At 41.4% G+C, this 12004-nt stretch overlaps 1 protein-coding gene across 1 annotated transcript in view; it reads left to right on the top strand.

The window, feature by feature from the left end:
* Nucleotides 1-12004, top strand: part of LOC133866887 (sphingoid long-chain bases kinase 1) — a 37077-nt gene that overhangs the window by 242 nt on the left and 24831 nt on the right. Inside the window, exons 2-5 of the mRNA XM_062303543.1 lie at nt 169-833; nt 950-1321; nt 6036-6129; nt 6258-6295. Coding sequence (XP_062159527.1) covers nt 339-833; nt 950-1321; nt 6036-6129; nt 6258-6295 — 999 coding nt within the window. The 5' untranslated portion in view covers nt 169-338. The remainder of the gene's footprint in view (nt 1-168; nt 834-949; nt 1322-6035; nt 6130-6257; nt 6296-12004) is intronic.

A 12004-nucleotide genomic window follows, 5' to 3' on the forward strand; every position in this document is an offset into this window, starting at 1 on the left:
TCTCAGATGGAGTGGCCCTCGATCTGACCGATCCCCTTACATTTCTAGGCTTCCCATCCTCATGTACCTTCATTCAATTCTATTTTACTTTATTATGTTAGGCACCCAATGGATAATGTTGTTGATTTGATATATTAATATCTCTCTCTTTTTTCTTTTTCTTTTTAGAAAAAGAATGTGAATTTGTGCAGGCTGATCTGATCTTTTATGCCGTTGCTGGGTCTCGTTTTGGGATTGGATAATTATCATCATCATCTACTTCTATCCAGCTCATGCAATATATTTGTTCTCTGTTTGTTGGTAAGAATACGAATATAACACAAGCATAAGAGAGAGAGATGCAGAAGAGTGGGAGTCTTTCCAGGAATAGTATTAATACGCCGTCGTCTTTGAGACTGGTAACTCCTCAACAGTCCCTGAGGCGCTTGGGTTTGTGTTCCCAAATCGCCACAGGGGGTCAGCACTCCTCCCCTATTGTCTTCCCTGAAAAACGTAACAAGGCCAAGGCTTCTTCACGCCGCAGCAGCGAGATCGGTGCTCCCACCCCAGCAACTCCTACTGATGATCCGGACAAAGCCAAGACCTTCGAGCACAGGATTGACATGGGAGGACCAGCAGCTGCAGGCGGAGATGAAAAGTCTGATTTGTTAGGATGTGTGGTCTTCTCGGGAAAGGTAGTTTGGGATAAGAGGAAGACCTCCAATAAGAATGCCACCGATGTACAGCAAAGCTCTACTACTGATATTACCAACCAAGAAGCCGTTGATGCTAAACTTACCAGCAGGGCTTTAGTTTGGGGTTCTCACATGCTGCCTCTTGATGATGTCGTCTCCGTAAGCTCTTTCTTCCATGCCAGTAGATGCTAGTAGAAAAGATTTTTATGACTGCTAGAGGTCTCTTTCAGCTTTGGCATTCAGGACTCAATAGTTTCCTTCAATGACTTTGACAGGTTTCTTACAATGTTGGTCTCAGACATTTTACCGTGCATTCATACCCATTAAAGAAAGGTTCATGTGGCCTCTCTTGTTTTATCAAACCTCGAAGAAGTCGCAAGGATTTTCGCTTCTTGGCTCCTACCACCGAAGAAGCAGTTCAGTGGGTTGGTGGGTTTGCAGATCAACAGTGTTTCGTTAATTGTTTGCCTCACCCTTTGGTTTCTTCAAAGAAGCAGGCTTCTTCAGAATTACTTCCACCTGATACTCCTCCTGAACTACTCTTCAAATGTAAGAATCCGCCGAAAATGCTTGTGATATTAAACCCACGGTCGGGACGTGGTCGTTCTAGTAAAGTTTTCCATGGCATTGTGGAACCAATATTTAAGGTATTTCACAAACCAATAATTTAAGCTACACTTCGATATGTAAATGCTGATTGTTGAGAGGATTTAGTCATATTTTTATGCAAACTATCCACAAACAATTGGGTTGTGGGGGAAGGGGGGTGTGGAGAAAGAAGTGCCTTCCTATCTCCATGCGTGCAAAACCCTTAATTGCCTAATAGAAAAATGTATTATGTGACGTCTTCTCTATGATCTGAACTGCTACTGTTATTTTGGATTCCCCTCCTACTGCTCCACCCTTAATCCAAAGATGAAATAGCTCTTTGCGGATGGTTTCTTGTATGTAAATTTGCATGCCTGAGAACATATATATGCCTTTAACAATTTTTATCACATGATTTATTTCTTAAGGGGTAATGGTTTTACCTTCACTTGCGACTCAGTTGAGCCTAACATGTCTTAGGAGCAAGCTCATGGTCATGAGTTCTATGTATATAGTAAACTGAGTGAATATATTGACAATATTTCCTTGTTATGGAGTAGATGACAATGGATGACTCTGGGGTTCTTGGATTCTAGGAATGGGTTTCCGAGAATTATGTGAATGTGGGAACAAGCATTTCAATGCTGTTTGTTGTGCGATGGAGATCTGTTCAAGGAAAATTTTTCAAATTTGTACCAATACCTTGGATAAGATTGCCTGGATACCTTAGTAGTTTTCCACATTAGCTTCGAGGATTGCATGACTCCTTTCTGCATGATAACAAAGGAACATGAGGCTGACTTACCCAGGGGTAATTGATGGTGTTCGGGAATAACCAAATCAGACCTTTAAATTTGAACAAAAGAACATAGTTTCTGTTGTAGCTTTAGTCTGTACTATGTGAAATCTCTGTTCTTTTTCTTTTTCAATTTCTTTAAATAAGTGAATTGATTCATGAACTCCAGATAAGGATTTCCTTGCTAGGATCTTTTGGAGGTTTATACTGTCTTCTACACTTGCCATTTTCACATGATTATCACTTTTTGAGAAAACATTCCTGAAAAATTAGGACCCCACCCTGCCTTGCCCTAACTGGTGGGTCTGGGAAGGTTGTAAACGGGGTAGGGTCAATGTTGGGGAGAAACTGAGTCAGGCTCCATTTGGGGCTGGTTTATGGCTGCCATTCCCCATATATTTATCTAAAGATAAATGAGAGTACCCATGATATATTACTAATATAGATTTGAAAAACAAAATTGAATTTACTTTAAGACTTCAAAATCTTTGTATTCAAAATTTAACCTGTAGAATGACCAAAACTTTTTATTCAAAGAGGTCCAATCTGTCCTGTTTTCTCACCCTACCCTAAGGAAGGCTAGTAGCTGGTTTTGGGGGAAATGTTTTAGTTTTGAGGGGCAGTGATGGAGAAGGACTAGCCAGCCCTTTTGACATTTCTTTCTGTTCTATATACCCTGCCTTGTAATTCGTCCTAAACAGATCAGAATCTTCATTACTTCACTGCAAAATTGCTAAGACACTGCTGTGTTTAATAGAATTTGCTACAAAAGCCAGCTAACGGGGATATTCCTGCGTTTTACATAATGTACCATCTATCCGCACATTACTCTGGAGAAAGATGCGTGGGAACACTATGCAGCACATTTAGGAAGAGTGAGAGAAAGAGGAGAGATGAAAGAGGAAGTAGATTGAAGAAGATATAGAGATTGTTTTCATCATCCTCGTACCCTGTCCATCTCCTTGTCATCATAATTGTCACAGTCCTGTGGGTCACATAGCGGAATCAGGACCAACTTAGCACAAACATGCAGTGCGAAGGCCTTGCAAGCCTCAAGTATCTTGGATGGTGGCTCATTGGTAGCTCATTACTCATCATGGCCTTGCCTGCCACTCATGCCTCATTTCTCATCGAGTTCCCCTAGCATGACTGGAACTAGGCCATTAGAATGAAGGATATCCTACAATGAGATTGACAAACTCTGCTTGACAAAAACCCATAGCACCAACAGGTGTATGTATTGGGTTTCCTTATGGTAACAAGTGCCAATAGTCCCCCCCCCCCCCAGTGGAGATATTTGGCTCCAAAGTGGACACATACCTGCCTGCCTGGTCTCACTCCAAGGCTTGGAGATAGCTCACTTAATGCCTTGTTCACCTTGGCAATGGAGGGGGGAGTGAAGAGCTGAAAACCATGCTCCCAACTAAAGTGTGTTCTGGGCAAAAACTCAAGTGGCTAGGGAAACCATAGTATGCTTGAGCAAAAACAAACCTTGGTACCACCTAAAACTTCTGCATCTGGATTGTGTTTCTTCAGATCTGGGTCTAACACCTTGTTTTTTTTTGATAAGTAAGTAAATTTTATAGAAAAGCTTAAGGCGGCCCTACGTACACAGGAAGTATACACAAGAGAGCCAAAGCTGACCCGAAAAAAACCAAACAAAAACCCATAGAAAGCCCCCACGACAAAACCTAGAAACTTGAATAACACCCAAAAGACAACCCCACAAAAGAACCCAAGCAACGCACCCAAAAAAACCAAGAAAAACCTAGAAACTGAAGAATCACCAGCGAACAACCCACAAGAACCCCCAAAGCATACAACCCTACGACCTAATGGCCTTGACTTTCCTACACCTCGAAGAAGCTTTAATGTCACCGTAATTGACGGAACTTTGTAGATTCCGAAGCTCTCTCTTACTTTCGTGTTTCTTACGCTCTATCATCTTGCCCCATATTTCAATGAGCCTCTGTCTCTGTTCCTCAGTCACCCCCGGATACATCTCAGAGATACTCTCCCAAAGCTCTGCCTCCTTTTTCCAAGCCTCCTTCTCCCAATTCTGGTCGCAAACAAAAGGCGGATCCTTCACCTCTGAAGGCTCTGAAACCTTCTTCAAAGGGAGCTCCCTCTCCGGCATCAACTTCTCAGCCGAAGAGATCTTGCCCAATTCAGTCGTTCCAGCGGATAACGGAGGGGCAACACCAGACTTTGGTACCCGACTAGGAGCCTCCAAACCTTTAGAAAACTTCTTCTCTTCTACTGCACAGACTTCTTCTTTTCTACTGGTGTCGCAGGGGCTTGAGAGGACAAGGAGGAGGAAGGATCCAACCCAGACCCGACCAGCAAGGTGACAGAACCCGGAGGAGCGAACCCAGAACTTCTAGGCAGTGGGTCAGCAGCAAACCCAGGACCATCGGAAGAATCAGACCCAGCAATAGTCACCGGAGGACTCGCCGGAAACGCAGGGGCAACTAGAATCACCGGAGGTACCACTTCCGGAACCAACAAAGGGGGGGAGGTGAAAGGAACGGGCGGCTTAACAGGGGCCGCCTAAGCAACCAAAACACCAACACTTGAGCTACTAGGCTGAGGAGCTGGAGCCGGAGCCGGAGCCGGAAGAGAATCCAGAATTTTTAAGACGTGCCTTCAAAGTTACTATAATTATGAAGAGAATACCTTCTATAAGGATGGGCTGTAAACCCCTCATTTTACAGCAACTAATTATAAGTGGACAAGTAATCAAAAATAAAAAAATACAATAGACATGAAAACACCCAATCATTTGAAACAAATTTAAGAATGACGATTTCTGGACAGTAGACCCCACATTTCAAGACTCTTCGCCGAGGAGTTCTCACTCATACTGTCTTCTCTGCTTTCTGAGCTGGCTAGGGTAGCCTCGGTGCCTTGCTTGTCTGAGACAGAGACGCAATACAAGAACAAGCTGTAAACCCCTCATTTCAAGAATGATGATTCCTATATTTGAAAACCATTGGTGCTCTTGTTTTCTTATATACTCTTCGTGTACGAGGATTTTCCTCTTTTTTCAATAAAACTTATTATTATTCAAAAAAAATATTTGAAAACCGTTGGCATGAAGGAAATATACTCTTGTAACCATATATTTGAGCAAAAGGTGATACTGAAAACTCTAGCAATTACGATGACATTGGAAGGGAGTTTTAAGCAATTCTGCGATATGAAATGAGGAGTAGCGAAATCTACAATTTATGCTTGATGAAGTCCTTCGTCCCCCCCCTCCCCAAATGAGAGAGAGAGAGAGAGAGAGAGAGAGAGAGAGAGAGAGAGAGAGAGAGAGAGAGAGAGAGAGAGAGAGAGAGAGAGAGAGAGAGAGAGAGAGAGAGAGAGAGAGAGAGAGAGAGAGAGGGGGGGGGGGGGGGGCAAGAAGTTGTGGTGGCTTGAAGCAGAGATTCGGCAGATCTGGCAGATTCCTAAGGTTCCTTGCAACAAGGATGGAGAATGGGAAAGAGAAGGCGCAGAGAAATCTGCGAATAAAAAGAAGATAAAATCCGGTGTTTTCATATTTAATGTTTATTATGTGTTTAGATGATGTGTCAATATCTCATTGAAGGCTGTAAAAGTTGAGTTTTATAGCCCATCCTTATCAAAGGGGCTCTCAATTATGAAATTGCCACTTGCAACACCAGAGGCTCCAATTTTGATGCTAGTTCCCAATTAAGGAATGAGCTCATGACATTGGGATAAAATATGTTAGGCTAGTAACCACTCAAGGTGCAAGATTGTGACTATAATCATCATCATTATCATTCCTTCCTTTTCTCTAGTTTTTTGTTCTCCTATATTTTTCTACTTGTGTTTTTGATGAAATTTAGAAACTATAGAACCTGACCTTTATGGTTGAAGTAGTAGGTTGCTACTATTATATGTAAGAAAAATGTTCTTTAATTTTTTTTTTATCTGCATTCCTTTTCATGTGGTGGTGGAAACTGTGACAGCTTGCAGGGTTTCAATTGAAGGTCATAAAAACAACATCTGCTGGTCATGCTAGGGAACTTGCATCCGATGCTGACATCAACATTTGTCCTGATGGTACTATCTCTTGACTAATCATATCATAGCATCTATTTTATTTGCTTTTGCTTATGCATCTTGATTATGTTCATCATATTTACAGTTTTCATCCATTTGCACACATTTTACCTTTTTTTTTTTCCCAGGAATTATATGTGTGGGAGGCGATGGAATTATTAATGAGGTAAGTCATTGGCAGTGGTCACTCTTCTTTAGTTCTATTGCATATTCCCATTTTCTTTTGCATGTATTACTATTTACAGTTCACTCGTACAGCTTCTAGTTTCCTGAAATTCGCCATTGAACCATATCAGGTCATTACCTAGGACCAATTGAAGAAGCTTAACTCTTTCCAAGCATACTTGTATGAGTCATAAGTATTGTTGAACTATAATAATCAGTTGAGGGATTGATTATTCTTGAGCTCATACAAATTGATGATTGGAGATGTAGGTTGATAAATTAAGTGTTAAAATAAGTCTAGGGTTTTGGTTGTTTGGCTAATATTCTAGTTTGGTTACTATTGTTATTATTATTATTTTTTCCTTCCAAGAGATGTTTGGTGTTGAATTCTGGGCTTTGTAGTCAGAGTAGTTTGAGAAGTTTAAAAATCTTATTCAGTCTAGCACTTTGGGGATGCATTATACTGCTAGAAATATCTTCCATTGTTCTTGTACTTTGTGGATGGCTGGTCGTAGTGGGACACCTAAATCCAGCTATCCACGGACACCTATGATCATCTCGAGTAACCACCTATCCTTGAATGATGTCAGCAGCAGCCAAAGTTGTCAATTCTTGGTGATAGAGTAGCAGTTTCCAGGGTATTGTTCTTAACTACTCCTAGGGCAACTCATGTTCTATTTGTTTGGCACCTGTCATGGTGTCAAGTATTTAGCGGAGACTGCCCCCTCACACATTAGTTGCCTAAGATAGAAGCACTATGCATCTTTTTTTTTTATAAGTAAGAGTAACATCATTAAAAAACGCAAAGCGCAATCAAGTATACAGGAAGTATACAAGATAGGTCATGATTTTTGATCCTTGAGTAGGTAAAAAGTAATGGGCTTCAGTGAAATGGCGGTAGATTAGCTTTATGCTTCACAGAAAATGTCTCATGATGGGCAATCACTTGTTATACGGGTTACATATTTTTCATTTTCTTGATCTTTTGTCTTTTTTTTTTTTTTGGATAGGAGTTTTTCTTGCTTACTTCATGTGTACTTGGGTTGCGCCTGTTCGCTCTTAATAAATTTTGATTGCTTATAAAAAAAATGATTCATTGGTTATGTAGAGAGTCTTATTTTTTGATAAGTAAGAGAAATTTTATAAAAGATGAAAGTGCCCTTGAGGATACATGTAGTATACAAAAGGACGCAAAAACAGAGAGAGCATAAAGATGAGAAAAACAAGAAAAAAAAACTACAAAGACCAAACCACAGCAGAAAACCCAAAGCACCCCAACAAATTTTTCTTCGGTGCCGGAAGTGGTGGGTTCTCTTGGCCGGCTGTCTAGTGCACCCGTGGCTTCTCGGGAGGTTGTTGAGCCGCTCTCGGTCGGGTTTGTTTCAGTCGGGTTTAGCATCCTTTACCCGGGTGTCTTCTCCGGTGTCTCCAGATTCTGCCGGTGGTACTTTTGGTCTGGTTGGGTCTGTGTCCAAGATGGGTGAGGTCTCTGCTATATTGCGTCCAGCACCTTCTTCACTGGTCCCTCCGCTCTCTTCTTCGAAGTTGCCGAGCCAGGGCCTTGGTTCACTTGTCTCGGATCTAGTTTCTGTCCGTGACTTCTCAGGGGTCTTGGGTTCTTCGCCGCAAGCTTCTCCTGCTTCTCCTCAGGCTTAGAAAGCAGGCTATGGGTCAGCTTTTCCTGGTGGGGCAGAAGAGTTGGGTGAACGGCTTCGTCTCTTGCTTCCCGTGATGTTGAAGTCTGGGGTGCCTATCTATCCTTCGGAGTCTAAGTTGGTGATGAGGTATTCTCGGAAGCGAAAGGATGTGCAGTTTTGTTAGTTGAGTCTTTGGCGGCAATCACTACCTCTCATTCTCCACTGGGCCATCATCCTTCGCCACCTTTGGAGTCCGTGGCAGTTAGGAAGCCTCTAGTCAACTTTTGTTGGCGTGGGTTCCTTCTTCCGCGCACCCGTTCTTCCCTGCCGGTTGAGGTGGGTGAATCTTTGAGGGAAGGTGTTTCTGAAGAGGTTGTAGGTTCTCCCGGGGCAGTGTTCGATGCTGCACTGTGCCTTCAAACTGTGGGGATTTCCTTTGAGGGGAACGTAAAAGGTTTTTTGGATGTCATGACTGAAGTGGTTGAGGGGCAGAGTCTTGAGGTCCCAGTCTCCACTCCTAAGGTTAAAGGGAATAGAGAACTTCATAACCTTGAGTGCGATATCAATTATGATGGTAGGAGTATATTATTGATAATTAGATTGTGTAGTGAAAATTTTGTAAATCTTTCCTCTGGAAAGGACAACAGTTTGTTCACAACCAAGGACAATCTCTTAGTAGCACATAGAATCACAAAAGGTCAACCACTTGAGGATCCTCTTCGCAAGTGACATTGCTCTTTTAGCACACTGCTTCCTCCCTTTCACCTTCTTGCCTCCATCGAGTTGCAGATTCACCTTTTCAGATTCTTCAGCATTATATAACGCATTAAAATTACCCGTGACATAGGTATTTTGGTATTAAGGCTGACTTGTACATTGACTTTTATCAACTTTATAATATCTATTATTATTTACTTGTGAGAGGATAGATTATGAGTGCCCATTCAATACGCAGTTAGTTGTTTTGATCTTTAAGAAGGGATGAGCTTGCCCTGAAAGGCATGTCAGTCAAGGCTTTTGCAATTGAGCCTATATGTTTAGTGAGGGGGTATGGATTTTTTTATATAAAGGAGATCAGAGGACACTATTCTTGTTGAAATGAAGATCAGAGTAACCTTCCCATTCGCAAAGCATGTAGAGAGTCAATTTTCTGGTTGGTTTTGATTGATTTGGTTCAGTTTTAGGCTGATCTATATTGGGTTGTACCCTACTTGTAGCAGAATTGTCGATGGCTAGTTTTAGTATCTTACTCCCTGGAAGGAATAGTCAGTGGGGAGACGAGGCACTGTTATTTCTGGACTCGGATGCTTACTCCTAGGAAGAACCTGTTTGTTGTGATTCTTGTGAACCTTTAAATTTGTGCCTCTCTAGTATAATTAAAGAACATGATTGCTTAGTACCAGCAGCATTGGAATGGGTACTGTAGAAAGTGATGGGTTTTTGTCATAATATGGGATTGTCATGCGAAGGGTTTGAAGGGGAGCTTATGGCTTTGTTCAGTCATTGAAGTAGGTTGGTATCAGAGGGAGTTGGCTTCCATCTCCAAATCAATCAATAAAGGAGAGAGAATTAAAAAGATTGGCTTCCTCTACTAACTATGATTCCAAGGGTGGAAGTTCTAGTCGTGGTAGAGGTAAGGGGAGGGCAGTTTCGGTTATTTATGAAGCCTAAGCTACTATCTTGGAATGTTAGAGGGTTGAATGAGGGAAAAAAATGCCTAAGGTTTTGCAGTCTTGTGCTGAGTTTGTGGGATTGCTAATATGTGGATTGGTATTGTTTAAATTCTAGAGGGGCTTCTAGCGGGATTCTGCTTATGTGGGATAGGAGGGTGGTTGAAAAAATTGAAGAGTGTGTGGGCAAGTTAATTGTAGTGTGTTCCTTCAAAAATGTTGATGACCATGTTACATGGGCTTTTGCTGGTGCCTCTGGACCTAATTTTGATTGGGATAGAAGATTTCTATGGGATGAATTGTTTGGATTACTTAGTTGGTGGCCATGGTGCATTAGGGGAGATTTTAATGTTACTCATTTTCCTAGCGAGAGACGGGCGATGTCCGTTTGTGTCTAGCTATGATGAAATTCTCATATTTCATTTTTGACCAGGGTCTCACGGATATTCGTCTTTTTGGCGGTAACTTCATGTGGTCAAACAACCAGGATCCTCCTTCTTGGTCTAGAATAGACAAATTTTTAGTTTCTCCTTATTGGGAGGCCTAGTTTCCGGAAGTGTCACAGAAAATGTTGCAAAGACTTCTCAGATCATTTCCCTATCCTTTTGGACTGTGAAGACTTTCATGGAGGTAAAATATATTTTAAGTTCGAGAATATGTGGTTGAAATCAGAGGATTATGTGGAAAGTGTGAAACAGTGGTGGACTTCTTGCCACTTTCAAGGTTCTCCAAGTTTCATTTTGGCTTGCAAACTAAAGGTCCTGAAAGTAGATTTATAAGTCTGGAACGAGGAGGTGTTTAGCAATGTAGAGAGAAAAAAAAGCTTCTTTTGGATGAAATTTGAGATCTTGATCACCTAGAAGAAGAGAGAGCTTTATGTGACAAGGAGAAAAAGAGGAAGGACAAAGCTATAAATGATTTGGAGAGGTCTACTCTTATAGAGGAAGTGAGTTGGGCAGGAATTGCGGGCTTTGTGGCTCAAAAAGGGTGACAAGTGCACTAAGTTTTTTCCCCGAGTGGCCAACTCGAATAGAAGAAATAGTTCCATTGAATCTTTGATGGTTAATGGCTTAGTTTCTATAGATCATACTGAGATTAGAGAACACATCGTGCAGTTCTATGATAGTTTGTATATCGAACAGTATAGTTGGTGACCCAAATTGGATGGCCTTTCTTTTGACTCCATTGGTGAGATTGAGGCTAATTGGTTGGAGAGGGTGTTCAATGTTGACGAGGTCTTTGAGTTGGTGAAAGCCTTAAATAGTGATAAGTTCCTAGGCCCTGACGGTTATTCTATGGCTTTCTTCCAAGTTTGTTGGAAAGTCTTAACAGAAGATATAATGAATGTTTTCCATGATTTCCATGCTAGAGGAAAGTTTGAAAGATGCCTTAATGCAACCTTCATTGGTTTCATTTCGAAAAAATCGGGGGTATTGATATTAGGGACTTTCGATTTATAAGTTTGGTGGGTGGATTTTATAAAATTGTTTCCAAAGTTCTTGCCAATGGCCCAATTTTGAAAATAGGTTTGGAGAATAGTATTTCAAACTCTCATAATGCATTCACAAGGGGAAGGCAAATTCTAGTCCCTGTTTTCATTGCTAATGAATGCCTTGATAGCAAGATCATATGTGGAGCCAGTGGTGCTATGCAAATTGGATATTGAAAAAACTTATAATCATGTTAATTGGCAATGAAAATGGAGTCTAGAATTTGCATTCCCCTAGTGAATGCATTCTAAGAGCTTATGATCATGTTAATTAGAATTTTTTGTTGTATATGCTGAGGAGGTGTGGTTTTGGGAGAGTAATTGGATAGCGCACTATGTTTCTTCGGTGTGCATTTTTTTTTTTTGATAGGTAAACAAATTGCATTAAAAAAGTGTAAAAGGCGCCCCTAAGCATACATGGAGTATACAAAAAGGACACCAAAACAAAAGAGAAAAAAAGAGAAAAAAGAACACCCGAAAAACCCAAAAGACAGTAGAAAAGTTACATCAAACCTCAAACTTCTTGCCTCTAACCCTACTGAAACCCACACCCCTAGCATCAAAATTAATCGAGCATTCTAAATTCTTGACCTCTCTTTTTCCCTTTTTCCTTTTTATCTTCTTTTCCTTCTTAGGAGGGGAGTCAGAGTCATAGCGCTGATCCTCGGTCCAAGCCAAGAAGTCCAAAAAACCTTTCTCATCAGATCCCAAGAACGAAACCCCCATCGTGCGAAAACAAGATCTAGCATCTTGCACAACCATGGGGTAAACCACATCTCTTTCCTCCGAACTGGCCCCCTTTGAAGATTCCCCCACCTCAAAGACTCCAGACGACACAAACTGGGGACACCCATACACAGGGGAGAACGACCTTGGCCACGGAGGAAACAAATCCCACTGAAAAGAAGGGAAGG

This window comes from Alnus glutinosa, chromosome 4 (assembly GCF_958979055.1).
Source record: "Alnus glutinosa chromosome 4, dhAlnGlut1.1, whole genome shotgun sequence".
Classification (NCBI taxonomy): domain Eukaryota; kingdom Viridiplantae; phylum Streptophyta; class Magnoliopsida; order Fagales; family Betulaceae; genus Alnus; species Alnus glutinosa.